We start from the raw sequence: 26,032 nt of genomic DNA on the forward strand, positions 1-26,032 counted from the left end.
GCATAGAATTTTAAATCCTGATCTGCAGATGCAATTGAGCTGGTATTGCCAAGGACTCTGCTTTTTCTGCGCTATTTCTACATGGTTATTCATTGAAAGAGCATATAATATGGAAATTTTAAGTACTATCTGCTGAAATTTTTCATAACATTGGTGGGGGGGGGGACTTCTAAAACCCAGTTATAGATTGTCCTGTCACATTTTAGATGCCTATCAAAACATTAGAAAAAGTCTTATTGATGATATGCTTTTAACAAATATGCAGGATGGAGACTTGGAGAAAGAATCCAAAAATTATTATATTGTTAATGTGCAAAGGTATTACTAGTAAAACTAGGTAAAATATGTGTTGCAAAAACTCTCTTCCAGAGGTACAATAGCTATGATAACTAGTTTTTAGATTTATCAGTAAGTGAAACCTATTTTTCTATTTTACTAATAGGATTGGTGAGAAGATAATTGTTTCTAGTATATTACAGGTGTGCCTAAAACTTCTCATGTATACTAATATTAACAAAACTATTAACATTTTTTAGCTACACAATTTAAACACTTTCAGAATAAAAACATAAAACAACAACATAATTAGGAAATCAGAAGCATTAAGTACTTGTGAACTATCCAGATTTTCAAACCCTAGAGTATGCTATAATAGGAATTAAATGTGAACAGTAAAGGCTATTATTCATTATTTATGATTTTTCCCTTTATGTCAGCTAATTTAATGTACTATTGATTCTCAGGATGCATACAGATGGGGCAAGAGGCAAACCAACAAGATCACATACACAAATGAAAAACACTATCAAAAAAATAAGTACAAAATTATTTAGAAAAATTGTAAAATTACTGCTAAAATTTTAGTTACCTCTGTGAAACAAAAGTAAATGAATGTCAATGCTTCAATTACTATATAATTAAACTATATAATTATTCTCCAACAAAGTATAAAAATTACTGGATACTTAAATTTATACCATTTTTTAAAGCCTTCAGGGAAAATACAAAAATAAAGACATTTAAAAAGAATACTAAAATGATTTTGCCTTCTTTAGAGAAAAGTGAAAATACTTTAATAACTGGAGAGAGGTATTGAGAAATATGCAAATAACAGATTGATAATGACTCATCTGGAACAAAGCAAACAATAATCAAGTCTAAACTGATCTACTAGATAAGACCAAACTTATGTTTCTCTAACATTTAAAATATAATTTATAATTTCATTTCCATTAAAGGGGAGGAAAATCCTCCCATGCTTGTATTTTCCACACAGGTATTTAAGTTGTAAGCAACATTACAAGTTATGTTGTGTTGCCAAAAGATGACATGTTCAGTCAAACTGAACAAGATAAAAATCCTCATCACTGTTTTATCTGTTTAAAGAAAGACTATTTTTATTTTTTTTATCTAAAAGTAAGATGTTTCTATCATAAATTAAACTGCATGTTTTACTATGCCCTTAAATTTAACAATTCTCTCATTCATTTCAAATACTAAATATACTTTCAGTAGTTTTTCTCTTCTGTGGTGTGTGTGTGTGTGTGTATGTGTGTGCATGCAAAGATAAATAAAAGCACCATCAAGTAGCAAATAACTTTTCTGAAAAATTAAATTCTGACTTCTAAAAATCAAAACTCTGGCTATACAATAATTTTGAAAAAAAATTAACTGAGAAATAAAGAAAAATTCAATACACCACTAAAAGTTCTTTTGGAAAACACAAAATAAATACAAAGTTATGTCCCATAAGAAAAACAGAACTCTTTATGCATTTATAAATGTTGACACATTTAAATATTAAATAAGTCTCAAAAAATATATAAACTTTATATTAGAAGTTGCAAAGATCCCTTATCTTCCTCCATTTCCCCTCAGGTTCCCTACTTCCTTGGCACATTTTATATTAACATGCCAAATTTTAATTTTTTGCTATAAATTCCCAGATTAAATCTGTGAGATACAGTTCATCCAAACCTTAAACTCTCTATGCATAGCCAAATTTTAGTTATTATAAAAGAAAAGAAATAATAATGATGCTCACAAAAGTTTATATAAGTAGAAAAATCCTTTTCTTTTCTTATTTACATGGATGAGGTACATTACTCATAAATGAAGGCAGGAATTTTTACGCATTCAATTTAGAAAGTGCCTGTCAGAATAAACTTTCCCTAATAACAAAGAAAAACCTAACATTTAGGCAGCAAAGTTTGGATTTCTTTTTGAGAGTTCCAGGGAGTCACAAAGTAATTTAAGACTCTATTGGCCACACTTTATGGCATTTCTACATAATGATCTCTTGAACTGAATTTCAAATATTTTATATGCTGCAATATGCCACAATAGACAGAAGAGGGAACTGTGTTATTTAGAAATCTCAAAGCACGTGTAATTTAGTTTCTTTCAATCTCATCTTGGCAAAGACTAAAACTTATTGGGGAGGGGGATTTTAAGCATACCTTAATGATTTTAAGCTTTAATTTAACCTCCCATAATTTTAAGCATACCTTCAAAGTACTTAATTTCAGAAGAACCAAAAAATGTCACAAACTTTAAAATGTAAAAATTACACATGCTTCATATTTGCATAGCACTACATTCATTCAGCTACTATTATAGGCAAACAAATTAAATTCCTATTTTTAGGGGAAAGTAAACAAAAATGGCATCACTTTCCAGTAATGGGGAATCCACTACTTCCTAATATGGCTCATCTTATTTTGGGGGAGACCTAACTTTTAAAACATTGCCCAATTTTCTGAGAGTAAGATGAAAAATCTTAGAGAAAGAACTGGGAAAAGATTAAGTTAAAGTGTTTTATGAAAAAACTAAAACATAAAAAGGGTCTTACTTTGATTATGGGAGCCATAAATTTAATAGGATAGGTAAAAAAAATAGACCATGCCCCAAATCTGAGATCTCTTCAAAAAGGAAATACATAGCTTTACATTGAAAAATCAATTTCTTGTGCCCAGAGACTACTTAGAGTTGCTTCCAAATCAAACAGAGCTGGATTCAAATCTTGCCTTACATACCTTGGGCAAGTCACAATGGGACAGTAAGTATATCAGGGCAACTCACTTAACATGGTAAAGGGATTATCTTTGGTAAAAGTTCCCTATTTTTACAAGTCCAGTCCAAAAGACAAATATGATGGTGGTGGTGTTTAAGTTCTGTGAATAGAAAATTCCTGTCAACAAGTTTTCTGGGTGTATGTTTTATCATATCTTTCCATTCAAATACAGCTTACAAAATCTCAAAGTTGAAGCAAACTAAGGGGTCATTTGATGCATCCTATCCCTCAACAAGACTCTGCTCATCAAGAATTCTCCCACACAAGTAGATGCCAGCCTCTGCAGACTATTGATGGAAAACCCACTACTTCTTGAGACAAAATCAATCTACTCATGGACTCCTGGAATTGTTGGGGAGGTTCTTCCCTTTTATCTAATCAGAACTGTCCTCATTTGCTCTACTTTTACCTGGGTACTCTTCTCTTCTCCTATGCTATTTTATTTGGTACTCTCATCAGCTCCTATTGATTTACTTATCATCTCTATGTTGATGGTTCTCAAATGTATTTATCTGGCCCTAACTTCTCTGCTGACTTCTAGTCTCACATCCCCAAGTCTGAACATCTCAAATGCAACGAGTTTACCCTCAACATGCCAAAAACTGAATTATCATTCTCCCTTCTTCCTAATTTCATTATTTCTGTTGAGGGTACAACCATATTCCCAGTTCCCCAGGTCAAAAACCTAGGTGTCACCCTCAACTTATCACTAGCTCTAACTCTCCATATCCAATCTGTTTCTAGCATCTATTGAAATTACCTTAGTATCTCAAATACATTCCCTTCTGCTGAGGTGGTGCAGATCCTCGTCATCTTACACCTGAACTATTAAAATAACCTTGCTGGTTGGTCTCTCTCTGCTTGAAGTCTCTATCCGCTCCAGTTTATCCTCCATTCAGGTCTGACCATGTTACTCCTGCCCCAACTCAATAAACTCTAATGCCTACCTAGCAACACCAGGGACCTTACAAAGTCCTTCCTAACCTGGGCCCTTTCTAATCTTATGTTTTATACCCATACACACATAATCGTTGGCCAAAACAGCTACACTATCTTCCCACTCTGTTCTCTACTGGGCTGATCAGCTCTAAGTCCCCCAGGAAGGTAAATACTGGCTTTATAGTCCAGCATCATGCATCCCTCCTCTCAACACCATACTGAAGGTTCAGTCCTGAATGAACAGCTATTCTCTTCTTCCCTCTGTGAAAAAGACAAACCTGTCTCCCTGTGTGGATATCGGGGCCCACTCAGAATGGCACTAAATCTCCATGTTGCTTGTTGAGATTTAGGACACTGTCTTATTACATTTCTAGTATCCCAGTCAAATATGCCTCAAACCTATACACAGAGAAGGAGGGGAGCAACCAAGCTTGTAAAGAAAAAATATGGGACTTTCAGGAGTGGTACGTTGGATAGCACTAGGTCTTTTCCATCTCAGACAGGCACTGTTTCTTCTTTATTTTTAATTTAAAAACTAAAAACAAACCTACACTGATTTACCTGATCGCATTGGAAAACTTTTTCACATTTTTGGGGATGTTCATTTATATTGACAGTTAATGCTAGCTTCTTTGCCATTGTTTGCATAAGACACTCCATCTCCAAACTCCTGCGATTTGTATTAACTATGCTTGGAATTTTCTCATTTCTCATCTCTGCCTTTTGGCTTCCCTGACTTCCTTCAAGTCCCATCTAAAAACTCACCACCTACAGGAAACCTTTCTTGATTCAACTTAATTCTAGTTCTTTCCCTCTGCTGATTATTTTCAATTTATCTCTCTCTCTCTCTCTCTCTCTCTCTCTCTCTCTCTCTCTCTCTCTCTCTCTCTCTCTCTCTCTCACACACACACACACACACACACACACACCTACGTATATCCGTATAGTTTGTACATAGTTGTCTGTAAGTAGTTCTTCCATTAAACTGTGAATTCCTTGAGAATAGAGACTATCTTTTGCCTTTTTATCCCTAGTTCTTAGCACACAGTCTACACAAAGTAGGTGCTTAATAAATGTTTATTTGACTGACTGTTCCAGGGTCAACCCAGTAATGTCTATTCCTTCTTTCACAAACAACCCCTTTAACACTTGTAAACCCTTTCCTGTCTCCCTTTTCCCTGCTGCTAGTGCCTTTGCTCTGAGATTACCTTCCACCATTTGCACAGTGTGTGTATGTGTCTATCTTGTATGTACATTATTTTACATGCTTTCTTCCATTAGACTATGAGTTCCTTGAGATTACAGACTATGTTATTGTCTTTCTTTTTATCCCCTGAGATAGTATCTGGAAGATAGTAAGCACTTAATAAACATTTGTTTTTGTATGCTTCTATGCCCCTCCCCTATCACATCCACTTTGCTTCTCCAAGCTTAACATCCCAGATTTAACCATTTAGCATTCAAATGGTAGTTAGATCTATTACTCTCCCTAAGCACATTACTTCTTATTCTATAGATATGCTCAAGTTTATAAATGTCCTTCCTAAAATATGGTTCACAAAGCTGATGACAATACATCTTATATGGACTGACTAGGGCACTCCCTAGAGATTCCAAAGTCCAGAGCCCTATCCCTCACTGTGCCTAAAAAGAAAAAAAAAAAAAAACTGGTATCTTCAATTTAATGATATCTCAAGCCAAGAGGAAACCAAGAAAGATAGACTGGAACCTTAGACTTCTGATTATTCAAAATCATTTCTCAGATTGAGTTTCACTTCCCAAATGAATTCTCAATTTAAAATTACTACAAATAAAGAAAAATTCTTTGTATATCCATGGAAGTTAGTGTTATTCACTAACACATGCCACATAAGTAAATCATTCATTTCTTTTATAATAACAATTAACATTTAGATCCCAGATGGTCAAATCCAGCTAGACTACCTTGTCTTTTCATTCATCCTGAAGGAAGTGGGGTCTGAGCCCAGGCATGGGGGAAAGGGGAAAAGAAAAAAGGTTCTGAGACCTGGGAAGGGGAAGAAAAAAGAATAGGACAGGGCAGGAAAGGAGCCTTAAAATCAGAGAATAAGGCAGTTCTACTAGTAATCAAAATAAATAGTGTAAAGAATGATGTGATAGAGTCTAATGTGATACAGTAATGAAATAACACTTTGACTCACCCTTTCCCTTTTGAGTCACCTACTTCTATCAAAGTTATCAAACTTTGGCTGTAATTATTTCCAAATTCAACCTGAACTAAATATTCAATGTAGTCAGATCCTTTGAGTTTTAAGGCCAAGTCCACCATAAAGAACTACTCAGTAGAAGCATATCAACTCTCTTGGTTCATTTCTCTTGAGAACAAAATGAGAGGATCAGAAGGCAGGATTTCTAGGGTCTCTTCTAACTTTAAAATGAGATAATGCTAGCTAATATTTAGCATTTTAAGAATTTTAGGGGTAGCTAAATGGCATAGAAGGTAAAGCCTAAATCTTGGGATGAAGAAGTCTTGAGTTCAAATCCAGCCTCATTTACAATCTGTGTTGCTCTGGGCAAGTCCCTTGACTTCTGTCTACCTCAGTTTCTTCATCTGTAAAATGGAGGAAATAAAAGCATCTATCTCCTAGCGTTCTTATGATGATAGAAATGAAATGAAATAATACTTGTAAATCACTTTGCAAACTTTAAAGTGTTATACAAATCCTAGCTATTATTTCAAAGCACTGAATACTCATATACACACACCCATATATATAAATGTATATAATAACTTGTTTGAATCTTCCAATATTATAACATTATCCCAGTTTTACAGATGATGAAACTGAGGTTGAGAAAGACTAAGTGATTTGTCCTAGATCAGGAGCAGGCCACATGTAGCTTTCTAGATCCTTAAATGCAGCCTTTCAACTGAATCCAAATTTTACGGGATGTTCTGCATGTTACATAGAGATGTATGTTGCTGCAATGTTAGTTTGGAAAAAAGGTATAACACAGGAGATCAAGTATATTTGTTTTGTGCATTTATTCAACATATGCAAGGAACCCTGCCTCTGATAGGCATTAAGAATACAGAAACAAAACTTAAAACTATTCCCCTCCTTGCCCCCCCCAAGGAAATTTATCTTCCGTTTGAGAGAGCACAACATATATGCAGATAATAAAAATAAAATAAGTATAAACTAATACAAAGTAAATGGGGAACACAAAAAATTAGAACAGAATAGATCTCCTGTAGGAGATGCCACTTGAGCTCAAGGAAGCTAGCATTCTATGAGGTGGAGGCAAGAAGAAAGTGTAGCCCAGTAATAGTACACAGTAGGTTGTAAAAGCATGGAGTAGGAAATGGAATATTGTGTGTGGGGAGTAGCAAGCAGACTAGTTTACCTAAAGAGTGTATTAAGGAAAATATGTGTAATAAGTCTGGAATGGTATGCTAGAGCCAGATTGTAAATGGCATTAAAGAACAAGCAGGTCAGTTTATAGGTTTTCCTAGAGACAATGGGGAGTCACTGAATTTCTTGAGCAAGGAGGTAAGAGTCAGGTTATGGATACCAATGAGAAGGCTATTACAACAGCCCAGGAAAGAAGTGATGAAGAGACTTTATGGGTAGAGAGAAGACAGACACCAGAGATGTGGTGGAAGTAAAACCAATTAATCCACAAACATTTATTAAGCACATACCATATAGGAAACACCATGGTAAAACTGAAAGTCACAACCTGAAGGAGACAACATGCACATATTATATGTGTGTACACACACACATACACACATATATATACCCATACACATATATACACATGCACAACACATAAAAACAGGAAATAACCTCAGTGAGGAAGGGACTAGCCACTGAGTGAACCAGGAAAGGTCTGATGCATAAGTTGATGCTTGAAATGAGTCTTAAAAAAAGGCAGGCTGCACAGCCAGTATCTCTGATAAAGGCCTCATTTCTAAAATATAGAGAGAACTAAGTAAAATTGTATTTATAGAATACAAGTCATTCTCCAATTGATAGATGGCCAAAGAATATGAACGGGCAGTTTTCAGATGAAGAAATTAAAACTATAGTCAGATGAAAAAATGCTCTACATCGCTACTGATTAGACAAATGCAAATTAAGACAACTCAAAGGTATAACATCATACCTACTGGATTAGCTAACATGACAAAACAGGAAAATGATAACTTGGAGAAGATATGGGTAAATTGGAACAATAATGCTTTGCTAGTGGAGTTGTGAACTGATCCAACCATTTTGGAGAGCAATTTGGAACTATGCCCAAAGGGCTATAAAACTGTACATACCCTTTGATCCAACAATAACACTACTAGGTCTGTATTCCAAAGAGATCATAAAAAAGTGAAAAGGACCCACATGTACAAAAATATTAATATCAGCTCTTTTTGCGGTGGCAAAGAACTGGAAATTGAGGGGTATCCATCAAATGGGGAATGGCTGAACAGGTTGTGGTATATGAATGTAATGGAATACTATTAGAAATATAGAAATGGTGAGCAGGCTGATTTCAGAAAAACTTGGAAATATCTGTACGAACTGATGCTAAGTGAGTGCACAGAACCAGGAGAACATTGTACACAGTAATAGCAACACTGTGTGATCAACAACTTTGTCAGACTTAGCTCTTCTCAGCAATACAATAATCTAACACAATTCCAAAAAACTCATGATAGAACTTTCCATATCTAGAGAAAGAACTATGCAGTCTATATGCAGAACAAAGCATACTATTTTCTCTTTTTGGTTGTTTTTTGCTTTTTTTCTTTCTCATGTTTTTTTCCTTTATGTTCTGATTCTTCTTTCACAACACGACTAATGTGAAATTACTTTTAAAATGATTGTCATGTATAGCCTACATGAGATTTCATGCCATCTTAGGGAGGAGGGAATAAAAGAGGGAGAAGGGTAATAACCAACACATCTATGGTAATAATAAACAGCCAAGCAGAAAAGAACATTTGTTATTAATTTCACACAGGATAAAGGATGAGAACAAAAGAAAGACTGGGATAACATATATAGAGAAAAAAAAAAAAAGATCACAGAATCACATATTCAGACCTGGAAGGGATTTTGAGAGATTATCTAGTCCAAATCTCTCATTTTAAAGATGAGGAATTTAAGTGCACAGGGGTTAAGTGAGTTAGTTGCTCATGGTCACAGAAATAAAATTCAGCAGAGCTGGGATTTGAATCCATGAAAGAAGGTAAGGAGAATTTAGACATGAAAACTTTTTAGATATTCTTAGTACAAGACAGGAATAACTTCTCCAAAGAGACCTAGAAAATGCACCAGACAGAATCTTGGTGTGGAAATCCATAAAAACTTAAGAGTAAATCCTTTGTCTATTCCAGCTCAGCATTGGGAAATAAACATCAAGGTCTATAGGCACTGGGGAAAGGTCAGGAGAGACATACATAGCATATGGAGCACTCCATTGCCCAAAAAGAGGCTGTGCGAGAGGTGTCAAACTCAAGGCACTCCCAGATTCATACTAGGGCCATTGAGATATGGACAGGTACAAACTGACAGTTCTGTCACCCCCACTAGTACTATAGCTGAGATTTAAATCCAGGTCTTATGACTGAATCCAGTGGTCTTTTCACTAGACCAGTGAAAATTCTCTCAAGTTGAGGATTACTTAAAAGTAGTCAGACAAACTGAACATTGTGATAAGAAGTCATCTCTTTATTATATGAATTCAGAAAGGGACCATTACTTTACAATGAATGAAATGAAAAAACAAGCTGTCTCCTTTTCGACCAATGAACCCTCTGCACCATCCTCTAGTACATGCATTGTCACTAGGATTAGCCCCAGAATTAGCCATATCAATCTAAGATCAAATTGACAACAAAAGGAGGAGTGGAGTTGAGGGAAAGAGATTACCTTCTCAGAGTCAATTAAAACAAAAATTAAGGAAATTTAAGTGACTTTAAAATAAAATGAGTGAAATATCCTAGCCTAACTCTGAGTTCACAATTCCTGAAGGTCAAGACTTAATGTCTCTTCAGGATTCATTTATCATCATTTTTAGTTTTACTTTCAAGATCTTAAAAGATTATCATTAGCCTTCAGTCTGTAGGAAAATACAACCAGTGCATAAAAACAAATTAGCACTAATCAAAATGAAAATAGCAACTCTAAAAATATCAAAGGCAGCAAAATAGGTTGACCTAGTAAATCATTCTGTGGAGTTAAATGGAAAACCTACCCCATCAATTCTTAATTTTTAGTTTCCATTTAAATCAATACCATGAACCATTTTCACTGTTAAAAGTAAAGACAAATAAGGTTTAAATATGACATCTGTACCACCTAACAAGGCTGTCTCCAATACCTTTCATGCTCTAAACAAATTACCCACTCTAAAACATTAGAACTCCTAAACGTAAATGATTGATTTCTTATCAGCCTCTCAAAAAAGTCAAACTGTTGCAAATAGAGAAGACATATTCTGAGGCCACTTCTACTACAATTTAGATCAATAATTTTCATTTTGTATTGTGTACCATAAAAGACATCATCCCTTCCTTGTAACAGAAGTTTGTTGATGATGTATGAACTCAGATACCTGATTTTAGAAATAAATGACTATTAAAGCACTACCTCCTGACTGAAATTCCACATCTGAATAACCACACTGAAGGCAGATCTTTTAACTAATTTCCTTTCGTTCATTACTAAAATTACTGGGGAAAAATCAAAAAGTATCAAAAAGAAAAAGGAACAGATAGCTATAACATAGTAACAGAATGACAAGATCTTGCTATGGAATTCCAAGTTAAGTTTTTAATACTAATCACTAGGAATTTAATTAACACTAACTAATGTTACTAAGGCACAGATCTAGGTTCAGAAACCTTTAGTGTTTCCCCACTGTGTATTGGAAAAAACTCAAAATTTTTGGCATTTAAGGTCTTCTACCTTATTTTCTTTTTAAACTTGGTACTCTCAACTTCTTTTTACAGTATAAGTTCCAACCAAACCAGACAACTAGCTGTTGTTCCCCAATCTCTTGATAACTTCTTCTGCCTCTGGACACTACGACAGGCTTTCCCCTGTGCAGAGGCTGAAACATACTACCTACACATTTCTGCCACTTAAATCTCTTCAAAGATGAACATCTCCTCCATAAAGCCTTCCCTCACGCATTCCTTGTCCCCAAGCAGCTGAAAATGACTTTTCATTCCTCATTTTTATACCATTTTCCTATATTATATAGGTGTTATATATAAATATATTATGCATATGTCTATATGTATATAAATAAAATATACCATTATACCCAATGACTTGTTCTATTTATATTCTGTCCTAAATATTTACTTGCATATATATCTTATCAATCCTACTACAGTATAAGTTACCTGAGGATAAATACTATGCAGTTGACCTCTGAAAGACTGCCAGCTACAAAGTAGGCACTTAATTCAAATAAATTAAACAAGCATTTATTAAAGTACCTACTATATACCAGGCAGGATGCTAGGCAATGTGGTTAAAGAAACAAAACTTAAAATACTATCAAATCTCAAGAAGCTACATTAATATTTGTTGAATTAAATAGTTAAATATTCCTGGATATAACCCATTTCTTCCGATCAAAGTCTCTGAAAACTGCAGTAGTCTATAATAATCCATGTTTTGCTATTACTTAAATTGAGGGTAACACCTCAGATTTCAACAATATACACAAATGTTCCATTTTTTCCATGATCAAAAAGTCTTGCTATTTCTCTGATCATAACCTCCTATAATTCTTTCTTCCTATGCTTTACCTCCTCCTAAATCTAGTCTTTACCTTCAGTTTGACTTGCAGCTACTCCTTTCCCAAGTAGTTTCACATGTCGTTTCTCCTGAGTTGATTTCTTTTTCCTTCCTTCACAATCTAGCCCCTCTAACCAATTCAGTTCTATACTGTCTTCTACTCTGGAGTCCCATTCTCTCATACCAAATGAACAATTCAATATATGAATGGAAAATACCTTGTTGGAAGACAGCCTTCCCTTTAAGATAACATTCTGCTCTAAAGAACAAAATGCTTTTTCATAATCAAATTGTAAGGATTTTATATTCTTTATATCTTACAGTCAACAGCAACATGGTGATGTTGAATGTGCTTGCAAAAGTGTGTCTTGTTCCCTACTCTATGTTCTCATTGAAAAAGTTCTTTCTGTGTATGTGCATGCACGTACGTATGCAGACAATTCTCAAAGATTCTACAGAGATGGGAAAGAAATAAAATCATTCCTCAGTAGTTGGCTGTTCCTTTACTCACCTTTTTCTTCAGTATTAATAACATTTGAGATCTGTTTCCATATTTTTGTAGGTCATAGGGCAAAGGGAAGGGTTAAAAGTTTAAAGAGAAGAAGATATGACATCAATGGGGACAGTAATGATAAAAAAGGTGAAAAATAAGAACTAGACCAATGTGTTTAAGCTAGAGTGTTTTTCACTGCCTCTAATAAGAGTTAGCAATTTTAATAGTGAGTTTTATGTTTTCTGAATCACATTACTATCATCTCATTTTTTTATTCAATTTTTAATTTATTAATTTGTTTGTTTCCTTTTAGTTTACAGGATTCAATTCCACAATTCCTTGAATTTCATATTTTGTCCCCCTCCTTCCCCTCCCCCCCATGGCGTCTTATAATCAAGTATAGGATCTATAAATACTTTCACATTATACAATGGTCAGGTTATAAGGATGGATTGTACCAGCTGGAATGAAAAATGGTAAAGAGTACATAAAATCAAATAAGAGAACAAAAAAGATCAGGTATTTTGCTTCCACCTGGATATAAATTTAGTTCTTTCTAGTTCTTTCTCTGGATGCACGTTTTTCTCTCCATCATGCGTCTTTTGGGATTGACTTATATCCCTGCATTGTTGAGAAGAGTCCAGTCTATCAAAGTTGGTCATCACACATACATTGTGTCTGTAATTGTGTACAAATTCCTCCTGGTTCTACTCTTCTCACTCAGCATCAGTTCTTTTAAGCCTCTCCAGGTAAATATGAAGACCGCCTGCTCCCCGTTTCTTATAGCGCAATAATATTCCATAACATGCATATACCACAACTTGTTCAGCCATTCCCCAATTGATGGACACCCCCTTAATTTCCAATTCTTTGCCACAACAAAAAGAGCTGCTATAAACATTTTTGTACATATGGTCTTTCTCCCATTTCTATGATCTCTTTGGGATATAACCCTAGGAGTGGTATTGTTGGATCAAAGGGTATGAAAGTATTTATAGCCCTTTGCTTTGGGCATAGTTCCAGATTGCTTTCCAGAAAGGCTGGATCAGTTCACAACTCCACCAACAATGCATTAGTGTTCCAGTTTGCCCACATCCTCTCCATATCATCTCATTTTATCCTCACAAATGCAGGAGATAGGTGTTGTTATTATTACCTCTTTAAAGATGAGGAAAATAAAGAAGATGGAGACTAAGTGACTTGCCCAGAGTCACAAAGTTTATCAACGTATGAGGCCAAATTTGAACGCAGGTCTTCCTGATTCCCTACTTCACCACCTAGCTGACTCTGTCAATCAATCAATCAATTAACAAGTATTTATTAAGTGCATTGTGTTAGGCCCTGGGTACAAAGAGCACAAAGAGTAAAATAAAAAAGTACAAAGAGTAAAAATAAAAGTCTCTGACCTTCAGGTCTTTGGAAGAGATCAGGCATATATTAATATATACAAAATAAACAGAAGATACATAAGGGAAGCACTACCCTCCTCTTAGAAGACAGCAATTGATCAATGTTTTAAAGGAAACAAGGGATTCTAAGTACCAGAAGTAAAACAGGTGTACATTATGGGTATGAGGTATTTCATGGGTGAGGAATCAAAGAAAAGCACATTGGTTGGACCAGAGTCCTTGAAGAAGAAAAATGTGTAATAAGGCTGGAATAATATTTGAGGATTGTTGAAGCCCAACAGAGGTGTTTTATTTGATCCAAGTAGAGTTGGGGGGAGGGCAGGGGAATAGTCAAACTTGTACTTTAGGCACTTAAAACTGTGGCAGCTTTATAGAAACTTTTGAAGAATGGAGAAGAGGCAAACTTGAGGAATGGAGATCAATTAAGAGAGTATTATAATAGTTTAGTAGAGAAGTGATAAAGACCTGAACAAAACTGATGGCTATGTGAATGGAGAGGGAGAGATGGGTAAGTTGAGGATAAAAACTGAAATATGTAACATCTGATTGGATACGTTCAGTGAGGTAGTCTGAAGAACCAAAAATAATGGGAAATGCAAGAGAGAAAATAACAAATTAAATTCAAGGAATCTGGGATTTGGTAGGGTGACAGACAGAATAGTTGTATTGATGATCTAGATCAAAGGTAAATAAATGAGGTGACAACATATAGCCTTGTCATACTCCTTTTCCAATCTTAGAACCAAACATGGAACAACTGACTGGTTTAACTGTTGCTTCTTGGCTCGCATACAGGTTTCTCAGAAGACAAATAAGATGATCTGGCATTCCCTTCTCTTTAAGAACTTGCTACATTTTGTTGTGATCCACCTAGTCAAACGCATAACTAGATGTTCTTCTGGAAATCCATTGCTTTCTCGATAATCCAGCAAATATATTGGCAGTTTGGTTTCTTGCTCCTCTGCCTCTTCAAAACCCAGACTACTCTCCTGGTAATTCTTGGTTCACATATTGCTGAAGCCTAACTTGCAGAATCTTAAGCTTAACCTTGTTGGCATGTGAAATAAGTACAACTGTTCAATAATTTGAACATTCCTTGACACTGCCCTTCTTCAGGATTAGGATGTAAAGTAATCGGTTGCCATGTGAAAAAAAAAATGCTCCAAAACACAAATAATTAAAGAAGTATAAATTAAAGTAATTCTGAGGTTCTATTTTACACATCTATCAGAGTTACAAATTTGACCAAAAAAAGGAAAATGGTAAATGCTGGAAAGGGCTATGGAAAAAGAGACACAATGATGCATTGTTACTGGACCTTCTGCAGAGGGCTACAACCATTTGGGAAAGCAATTTAGAATTCTACACAAAAAATTGTTGAATAGTAGGTGCCCGGTGACCAAACTATAACACTGCTGGGTCTAAAACCAAATGACATCAATGAAAGAGAAAAAGGTGCTTTATTTGTAAAAATATGCATAATATCTCATGGTGGTAAAAAAAAAATGTAAACTATAAGGGAATGCTCATCAGCTGAAGAACAGAAGAATAAAATGTGGTACATGAATGTGATAAAGTAATATTGTGTTGTCAAGAATAGATGTCAGCAAATTTAAAACCTCAACAGTAGCTGCCAACCTCATGAGAGAGTGATAATGAGCTAAATAAGCAGAAAAAAGATATTCATTTTTGGGTGTGACCAATAAGAAAATATTTTGCTTGACTGAATTTATACTACAGGAGTTTTGTATTTATTTATTGTCAGGGGGCAGGTAGAGGGGGGAAAAAAAAGAATCCTTGAGCACTGAAAAGATAAAATAACTTTTTTTTAAAAAAGAAAGGCTGCAGAAAACAAAGTCAAAAAGAAATGAACATTACAAATTCATGAAACAGAAAATAAAAATAATGATCACAAATGACTATACACAATTACAAACAAGATAAAATGGAAGAATCTCTACAAAAATAAAAAAATATACTCTAAAAAAAACAAGAAACAAAAATCTCAACCCAATCTCAGAAAGTGAAACCAAAAGAATTGCCAAAGTGGGGTGGGGGTAAAACTGAGCTAAATGGGTTCTAAAATGAATTCTAGCAAATATCTGAAAAGCAATTCATAAGGTACAAAAATCATACTCGAAAAGAGAAATTAACAAACATGGTTTTAATATTCAAACCAGAGTGACAAAACAGAATTATAGACCAATTTCACTAATAAATAATGATGAAAAAATCACAAATAAAATCCTAAAAAAGTCACAATGGTAATATAATCAGAAAATAACTCATTATCGCCCAAATGGGTTCATAACAAGTATACAAGGATGGGTCTTTCTAGAGCAAGGAAAAGGCATCTTCAATCCCACAAATGACTATGTAAAAAAAGACATACATATGAGGATGTAGAGAAGGAATCTTGTACAAGTTGGACTAGAACATTTTTGGATTGGACTAATAGTCTATGATTCTGCTGAAGTATCATACCAAGACCCACTTTCCTTCAAGAATCAAGTGTTTTCTTGCCCATCCCAGGCTATCCAGTGATTAGAATTTTACATCACTACTTCTGCATGCCACAGGGTGGTGATGCTCAATGTCTAACATACCCAAAACATCCACTTAATGTTTACAGTCAAAACTTACTGATTATCTGAGCTCTGCTCATACATTAACACCACCTTTTAAGACATCTAACTGGTTCAGAAGGCATACCCTACATATTTCCTCCTATTGTAACCTACTTTATGTAGGTTACATCCCATTGTAACTTTATCCAGTTGCTTACCCTGCACATAGAGTTCTAGCTCCTTTGCAGATAGTGGCCTGCCAAAATATGACCTATCCCACTGTCAGTATACCTTGATTATGATGATGTATGTTTATAATTCTTCCTATATCTTCTTTGTCTTCTTCCTTAACTGGAAAAAATATATACACAGATCAATAAATATAATATTTAAAATTTAAAAAATCATATCATGCTGTTTAAAATAAAATAAAATTTCCTTCTTTCAATTTAGGACAAAAGAAAACTGAAATTACATTGCATATTAATTGTTTGTGGCCCTTGATGTGTTTTCTTTCATTCAGTTACTATGAATTAATTAGTAGTGATACTTTATTTTAAAAAATGCTTCCTATACTCTATCCTTTTTTATTGAAACTAGTTCAAACAAAGCTATCTATTTGATGAATGAAATTAATTTCGTTAAAATGATCCTATGATATTAAAATACCCAAGTAATGGAATTGTGTCAAGGTAAAAAAGCAAAGGTCAAAAACAGATGACTGGAAAAAGTGGCAGCATAAAAGTTTACTAACATTCCTTATGCTCTATGATCTAATTTCTTTTTGTCATAAGCAATTTTACTTAGTAGACTTTAAGAATCTTCCCCAATCCATGTAAAAAGGGGCCTCTAAACAAACTTTGGAGCTGCAGAACCCACAAAATGACACAGAGAAGCTAACCTCCCGCTGAGGACAGCCAGGCAGGCCAGCAGGAATCCAGCACAGTGCTCTGGGAGCCCAGCCCAGCCCCATGCCAAGGCTTTAGCCCCAGGGCAGTCCTGACCAGCCTCCTGCCAGAGGGACTCCAGATAAGCAGCTGTGAAGGTTTCCAGATTTATCAACACATAGATGCAAAGGACAAAGTGAGAGGCCAGTGCAGTCTGGACTTTGGGACCAGTAAGTGGGAGTGTGTGGCTTTTACCCCCGGGGTGAGAAGCCACTGAGACTCAGGCGCAGCCAGCCAGTGCCACGGGGCAGCTTCAGCTCCTGGCCTGCAGAGTGTAGGGGGACCAAGCACCAGTCTGAGGGGTAATAGCTCCTGCTTTAAACTGATTGGATCTGGATTGCAGTCTAGGGTAGAGGTCCTGGGGTGTGTGTCCAGCTTGCCAGAACATGTGGAGGTCTCAGAGAGGGCACCCATCTAATACCTCCGGCAGCTGAGAAAACCCCAGCATTTGGGACGAAAGCTCCCCTGTCTGAAGGCAGAGTCCTACTGTGGCAAAAAGCCCAGGGGTCAACTGACTGAGGGGCGACATGACCAGGCAAAGTAAACAAAGCAGACAAAAGATTCCAACATTACACTCCTATTTTGGGGACAAAAAGGAGCAAAGCATAGAACAGGAGGAAAACAGTGAAGTCAGAACTCCTGCAAAGAAAATACAAGCTGGTTACAGGCCACAGAGGACCTTAAGAAGCAGATAAGAGAAGTGGAGGAAAAATTGGAAAGAGAAATGAGAACAATGCAAGAAAATTATGAAATGAGAGTCAACAGCCTAACTGAGGAAAATAATACCTTAAAAAACAGACTGACTCAAATGGCAAAGGAGGCTCAAAAAGGCAATGAGGAGAAGAATGCCTTAAAAGCCAAATTTGCCAGATGGAAAAAGAATCTCAGAAGCTCAATAAGGAGAATCATTGCTTCAGAATTAGACTGGAGCAAATGGAAGCTAATGACTTTATGAGAAATCAAGATGCTGTTAAACAGATCCAAACGAATGAAAGAATAGAAGGCAATGTGAAATATCTCATGGGAAAAACCACTGACCTGGAAAATAGATCCAGGAGAGACAATTTAAAAGTTATTGGACTACCTGAAAGCCATGATCAAAGTAAGAACCTAGAAATCATCCTACAGGAAGTTCTCAAAGCAAACTGCCCTGATGTTTTAGAACCAGAGGGCAAAATAAAGGTTGAAAGAATCCACTGATCACCTCCTGAAAAAGATCCCAAAAAGAAAACTCCTAGGAATATTATAGCCAGGTTCCGGAATTCCAAGATTAAGGAGAGAATATTACAAGCAGTCAGGAAGAAACAATTTGAATATTGTGGAAACATAATCAGGATAACCCAGGATCTGGCAGCTTCTACACTGAGAGATCGAAGGGCTTGGAATATGATATTCTGGAGGTCAAAGAAGCTGGGATTAAAACCAAGAGTCACCTACCCAGCAAAACTGAGGATCATGTTTCAAGTGAAAATATGGTCATTCAGTGGAATAGAGGACTTTCAAGCATTCTTGCTGAAAAAACCAGAGTTGAATAGAAAATTTGACATTCAGATACAAGAAGCAAGAGAAGCATGAGAAGGTAAACAGGAAAAAGAAATCATAAGGAACTTATCAAAGTTGAACTATTAACATTCCTACATGGAAAAACAATAATTGTAACTTATGACACTTTTCTCAGTAGTTGAAGGGATTAGAAATATATATGTCTATATATGAGGATATATGGGCATATGAATACATATGTGAATGTGTGTATATATGTTTACAGGTATACATAGACAGAGGGCACAGAACCAATTTAACAGGAAGGGATGATACTTAAAAGGTGAAATTAAGAGGTAAGAGAAGAATATAATGAGAGGAGATGGGGAGAGATAGATTGGGGTGAACTATCTCACACAGAAGAAGCAAGGGAAAAACAGGGAGAAAATTTGTAACTAAAAATCTGGTAGAAACGAACGATGTAAATCAGAAGTTAATAAAGCATTAAAAAATAAAAAAAAAAAAAGAATTAAGGGAAATTTTATTGAGCTTTACTGGTCAATAATTGAATATCCCTAAAAGAAAAATAATAATTCCTAGTTAAAGAATTAGAGAAAAATTGAAAGCTTAAATATTTATAACCATTAAAATTAAGATTTTATTTTGTTTTGGTATGTTTTTCTTCACTGTGGTATAATCAATATGTTTTAAGTACAGCAAAACCAATTTAGAATTTTATAACAGTCTGACTAAAGGACTACTTTTATGTATAAATTGCCCTTTAAATGGGTATATGCATTAGGGATTCTAATTCACTTCATTTCACTGGATTTGAAAGTCAGGAAAATGAAGCTAGAATATGGCTCTACCTCTTGTTAGCTGTGTGACTATGGGTAAGTCACTTACCCACTCTGGGCTTCAGTTTACTCACCTGTAAAATGAGAGGGTAGACTAAATGATCTCTATAGTTCCTTACAGCTCTGAATCCTAAGATCTTTCACAAGTAAAACTGTCATAATTCTAGGGGACTGGTGGGATGGGGAGGGGTGGGTGGGGACATGAGGTCATAAGTGAAAAGAACATCCAGGATTGGGAAAAACAGGAACACTTAAGAAAATGTGGCTCCACTTTGGTGATTCTGGTATTCCAAGTCTCTTAACCTGTCTACTAGGCCTATGGTCCTTCCATCTAAGAATCAATATTGCAGAACTCTAGGCTCAGAGTGGCAAAAAAGCTACTCATGACATTGGAACAGCCTCACTACTGAGTTATTAAAACAAACAAGATGGGATAAGGAAAGATAAAGGAAGGTAATAATAATTCATAGTCATGTCATCACCACCCACCTGCTCCAGAACAATCCTGAGTATTTTTTTCAAAAGTAGAAGGGATAGTTCTGTCTTTAAAGGTTCGTTTTTATCTTTCCTATTTTGTGCACTTTCACAGAAAATTAGTTCTGCATTATATTCAACTTCTAAATGTCCAACAGTAAAAAGTAAGTTAGAAGAGCATATGTAGGGTTAATGGAATATAAGATCTTCCCTGTCCATTAATAGGCCTATGTGACCACATGTCCCCTCTTTCACTTGGAACAGAGGCCATGTTTCCAGGTCTAAAGGTACATAGGTATTTCAATCAGATGTTTTGCTGCCTTGAGCTCTGGTCCAGTTCACAGATGTGGCACGTCCTAAGTCACACAGGGCTAGCTCATCAGGTGCTTTACCAGAGGAACTTAACCTAAGGGGAGGAAGCTTGCTTATGGGATGGCATTCACACCTTTTGGTACTGAGCCAATTAGGCACTGAGTCATGTGGGTTGTGATGCTATCTGGCTCTGAGCCTATTAGTCAAAACTATATATATTCTGAGAGGCTGGTATTTTGCTTTGGGACTCACTCTTGGGAAGAATGTTCGCCTGAGGTCTCTGTTATTTGGCCAGACTCTAGAAAGCCATTGTTAAGGGTCCCCCACCACCCCACCCCACCTTGTGAATCCAGATACTTATGCTCCCTGGTCTGATGCTTATGTATCCATTACTTTTTTTAGACAGCTGGAGCCCTGTCTATTGGATTCTTTCTTGGATACTCACTTCTTTCTACTTATCTTTCTTCATTGTTTAATTGAAGTAAGACTGCTGACCCCTTTGAAGCTGTCTTTCCTTTAGAAAAGCAGATCAAAGAACCTGTGCTAGCAGCCCTTCTGTGTGCTGGTATTATTGGTCTTACACCTCCACAGCAGCTACAAATATCATTACCAATACAGCATATACATTTGATTCCATCTCTTATACTTACTACCTGTGTAATCTTGAGGAAATTGAAATCTTCCTGGACCTCAGTTTCTTCTTTAGTAAAATGAGGGGGGAGGGAGGGGTTGGACTAGATGACCTTTGAAGACCCTCCCACCTCTAAATCTATGATCCTAAAACTATAAAATAACCTATGAGAAAAATTAATTTATTAACAAGAACACACAAAATGGTTGCATATTACCAACTCCAATGAACTTCCCTTAGAATAAAAGCGAAAGTTTAAAAAAAAAACATAAATCAAGCAGATTTCTAGCTAAGGAAAAATGCAATTTCAGCAATTATTAATCAGGTGAGTAGTACACAGATCTAAAGAAGTAAAGAAAGACATTTTATCAAAGTTTTTAAGATAAATTATTCACAATCCTTCCTATCCAACAAATTAACTATGACATGAAATTCTTAGAAGCAAAAATATTTTGCAAACAAAAATACTTAAAAGTTCTTAGAAGAGGTTTTAAGGGAACACAACAGAATTAGAAAAGGCTTCAGAAGTCATCTAGTACAACCCCTGCCTGCTCTTCAACAAGCCCAATGGTTGATCATGCTGGTTTCTTTTTAATACAACTAGTGAAGGAAAAACTATTCCAGTTTTTTACATCTCTGTTATACAGAGATATTCTTTATACAGATATTCTGTTATACAGAGATTTTCTTTGCTGGTTAGTTAACCCCTCAGTATTAGCAAACTTTTTTAGTCTTTACAACCATCTAGGGTTGAGGACTGGACTGTCTGCTCTTCAGCCTGGGCAAACAATATTATTACAAATGTAGCCAGAATGTGGGAGGAAAGGAAAACAACTCTGACCCCTACCTAGGATTCAATGAAAATAAACTGATAAGAAACTCTATTGGAATTTCCACAACTAAAAGCATTGGTGCTAAGACAAAAATCAAACTCATCAAAAGTCTGACTCCAAAATACAAATAGTACCCAAATGTAACCATTCTAAGAGTAGCAATTTAGTAACCAGGAAGTATAGCAAACTTGCTTCTAACCTCAGGTAGTGAGATAAAAGTAGTTCTTGGGCAAGTAGTATCTTGGGAAAGTTCTTGAGATGCCCTTAAGATCAAGATAAAAGACCATAAGATGTTGAGTTAGAAGAGATATTAGACATCATCACATCTAACATCTTCATTTTACAGATAACAAAAGGAAGCCCCTGAAGTTAACAAAAATGCACAAGGTCATGGGATACCAGTGCCATCATTCAAGTCTATGTCCTCTGACTCAAAATTTAAACAACTTCACTGCCTTGAATATGGATGGTAATTACAAATCATGATCTACCTGGGGAATAAAGGGAAAATAAACATTCAAATGGCATTCTTTTAAGGTAATCAGAATTTTAACAAGGTTTGGATGTTGACTGGGGATCATGATTTGTAATTACCATCCATAGAGAGGTGACAGCTAAGTGGCAAAGTGGATAGAGTGCTAGGCCTGGAATCAGGAAGACCTGGGTTCAAATCCAGCCACAGACTCCACAGACACTTACTGGCTCTGTGACCCTAGGCAACACACTTAACTCTGTTTTCCTCAGTTTCCTCATCTGTAAAATGTGCTGGAGAAGGAAATGGTATACCACTCAAGAAAACCTCAGATGGGGTCAAGTAGAGTTGGACATGACTGACAAACTGAACAACATCCCACTCAGTGTCTACTAAGCATCATACCTTTCCACATGGTAGGTACAATTAATATTTATTCAATCAAAAAACACAGTTGAATATGATCAACTTAGGGAATTAAACCCAATTATCAGGGACACTAAAAACCAAAGAAACATGTACTATAGCCAAGTGATCTTATTTGCCATACCTACACATGGTTTTTTCTTGCTTCTGTGCTCTTTTGCCAAAAAGAGCCTACATAACTGAAATAGCTTGTATTCTACAACTTGGGAAAGTCTTTTTAAAGGGAGTAGGCCAAATCTTCATTTGTTCATTACTTATAGGTGAGGAGAAATTCTAAATAGATTTCTAGATAGACAGTGAGCACTACTGAAGTTACATAACACTACTTATAAACACTATAAAAAAGGGGTGGCCTGATAAGAGAATCCCATCTTTGTATGGGAAAGATAAATTTTAGAAGTGAAGGGCACTCCCAGTAAGTTTTTAAAGAGAAGGTCTGCCACGGGCACATCCAAGAAGCAATACTACTCGCTCCAGGCTAAGGAAGATGAAGAGAAAAATAGATCTGCTATGGTTAAAGAAAATTTTAAATGAATGATGTTCAAGTTTTGTTCCTATATTTGTCACCAGCAGGTTGTTTGACTCCAAACAAATCTCTTAATCTCTGAGGCCTTTGTTTCTGTATCAAATATAGGGTATGATATTTTTATTTTACCCAACAAGATTAGAAGAGGATCAAATGAAACAAAAGATTCAATATATTCACTGAAAGCACTTTTCAAACCTTAAAGTGCTATGTCAACTATTTATTATTACAGAAAATAATATAAAAGAAAGACCAAATAATATACTTTATTGTCAGAAGGTCCTTCCATGGCTGAGTAATGGAGGGCCTTTGCCTCATAACTACAATGAAGTTCCTTAGAAAGCCAAGCAGAACAGGAGGGAGCTACAGTAAACGGAGGGGAGGGGTGGAGAAGGTGTACATGGATGGTAACAATAAAGTGAAAAGAAGGGACCTCAATAAAGTGAAAAGAAGGGACCTTAAAAAAAGAATAAGGAAAATGAGCAGCATGTGGGGAGGGAATGCCTGAAAATTCCAGAACTAGATTGAACAAAGCTATCTATTTGTTTTTCATAATACATAAAGAGTTTATACCATTTAAGGAACTATGGTTTCCTCAAAGCAATCTAGTAATTAAAATTTAATCCTGGACACAAATAAAGAAATGTAAAAGCAGAAAGCACAGCTTCTACTTTAGCAAAAATCTGAAATTCTCCCCAGACGGAATAATAATCAAGAAGTACAAAAAGAAACTAAACTCATTTTTTCTATTCTAGAACAGTACAAAAGGCAACCAAAAGCCCACAATAGGAAAAAAAGGCAAAACCAGAATGAACCTAGGCAACAAGCCCACCTTCCCAGGACAACTTGTAATGGGCCAGAGAAACAAATAGAGCTTGCAGGACTCTGTGTCAGGAGGACAGTCAGTAGAGTGTCCTCCAAGAAAACCCCAAGAAGTTCAAAAAACCCTGGTTTGAGGACCTTTGGAACCTGTGGTAATCTGAGGAATTACAGTGCTCAGAAGGTGCAAGGGCTACAAGGTGCCTAGTGCTCTATCCAAATACACCAATAAAGAAGAGCCAATGCTTTGAACATCAAAGCTCCAGGAAGGACTAACCTTTCTAAATAGCAAAACCAACTCACCTGGAAAACAGGTCAAAGAGAAAAAAAATTTAAGAATCATTAGACTATCTGAATGACTTGACCAAAATATTTCAAGAAAACATAAAAGAAAACTTCCTAGAGAACTCTAATAAACAAAAGGCAAAGTAAAAATTGAAACAATCCACAACAAATTAAAGTTCCCAGGACCATTATATTCAAAATCCAGAACTTATAGGTTAAAAAAAATATATTACAAATAGCCAGAAAAAAAAAAATTCAAGTACTAAATAGATGCAATCTGGATCCCATGCGATTTAGCAGCCATTACCATAAAGAAATGAAGAGCATGGTATATGACATTCCAGAAATCAAAAAAATATGTAGATACACACACACACACACACACACACACACACACACTAGAAGCAACTAGGACATGTTCCTGAAACACATGATGAATATTGCTGAAGAAAGATTATACTGGTAGGTGTGTTCAAGATAGCCTAAAGCAAGAAGACGCTATGTATAGAAAGAAGATCTAAGGAATAAAGATTTGAACTAGGGCGTATGTTACTGGAAAGATGAACTAAATAGACCTGACCAGGAGATTTCATGATTAATAGGATATGAAACATATGTGTGTATGTATGTATGTATGTATGTTTACATCTAAGAATAACTTACAGCAAAACTAAGTATAATCACACAAGGGAGAATAAAAGACCTTTAATAAAACAGAGAATTTCCAACACATTAGTGATGAAAAGTCCAGAAATGGATCAAAACTCTGAAGTACAAACATTAGAATCAAAGAGAAATATACAGTGGTAAACATGAGTAAATAATCAAATAAGATTAAACAAGAGTAAACTGCTTGCATTCTAAAATGGGGAGATAATACACATCTCTTCCAAACTCTATGATCATTAGACGTATATAAAGTATATGACTGAACAACAACAAAAAAGAAATAACAAAAGAGACAATAATTTCAAAGAATCATGAGTAGCATAAATCAATGCAGAGTGAAATGAGTAGAATCAGGACAATTCAAACTTTAAAAAAAAAAAAAGAACTTAAAAACATTTGTGGACTCTGATGGATTCAATGATGAACCATGTCTCCAGAGGATCTATGATGAAGGACATTACCTACCTCCTGACAAAAGTGACAGGACTCAAGGTACAGAGACATACATTTTTGGATATGGTCAAAGTACAGATTCTTTTTCCTTGATTATGCTTATATATTAGAAAGATTTTTTTCTTGCTCTTGGTTTTGAATGGGGGTGAGAAGAGAGATTAGCAATAACAACACCAGCCCTCAAGAAAAAGCCTCAAAACAGTTTTTTGGTTTGTTTGTTTTTTAAAGATAGATTTTCAGAAGGAAACACAGTCCAGCAGCGCAGAGTGTGTCATTAAACTACATGTAATCTTAAGGATGATTTTAAGTATGCTATTAAGTATACAATACAATACTGGACATAAATATTAAGAGGACTTTTTCCCAAGGAAGAAAATACAAGCCCTGTTGGTGAAAGGCTTATAACTTGTGAGGATGGCAAGATAGAGTGTTTATATTATATTTAAAGATAACACAAATAACAAAGAAACATGCAAGTGTATAATATACTCTAGCATCTGCATATACATATATATATGTGTGTGTGTGTGTGTGTGTGTGTGTGTGTGTGTGTGTGTGTGTGTGTGTGT

The 26,032-nt window shown here is 35.5% G+C and overlaps 1 protein-coding gene across 6 annotated transcripts in view; it reads right to left on the minus strand.

Annotated features, from left to right (window-relative positions):
- Positions 1-26,032, minus strand: part of FBXW7 (F-box and WD repeat domain containing 7) — a 290,838-nt gene that overhangs the window by 181,446 nt on the left and 83,360 nt on the right. For 2 of the 6 annotated variants that reach the window (XM_069105545.1, XM_069105541.1), the window contains exon 3: positions 16,569-16,628. The exons of 2 other annotated variants lie outside the window; for them this stretch is intronic. Coding sequence is in view for 1 of the 4 variants with exons in the window: in XM_069105540.1 (XP_068961641.1) it covers positions 16,496-16,504 (9 nt within the window). In the remaining 3 variants the exon portion in view is untranslated. Of the gene's footprint in view, positions 1-16,495; positions 16,629-26,032 lie in introns of those variants that run through there. 2 more of the 6 variants (XM_069105540.1, XM_069105543.1) reach the window with 2 other exon arrangements.

This window comes from Petaurus breviceps, unplaced genomic scaffold (genome assembly GCF_028583685.1).
Source record: "Petaurus breviceps papuanus isolate PSGF00001 unplaced genomic scaffold, PetGlider_PUasm1.0 76, whole genome shotgun sequence".
NCBI classification, from domain to species: Eukaryota; Metazoa; Chordata; class Mammalia; order Diprotodontia; family Petauridae; genus Petaurus; species Petaurus breviceps.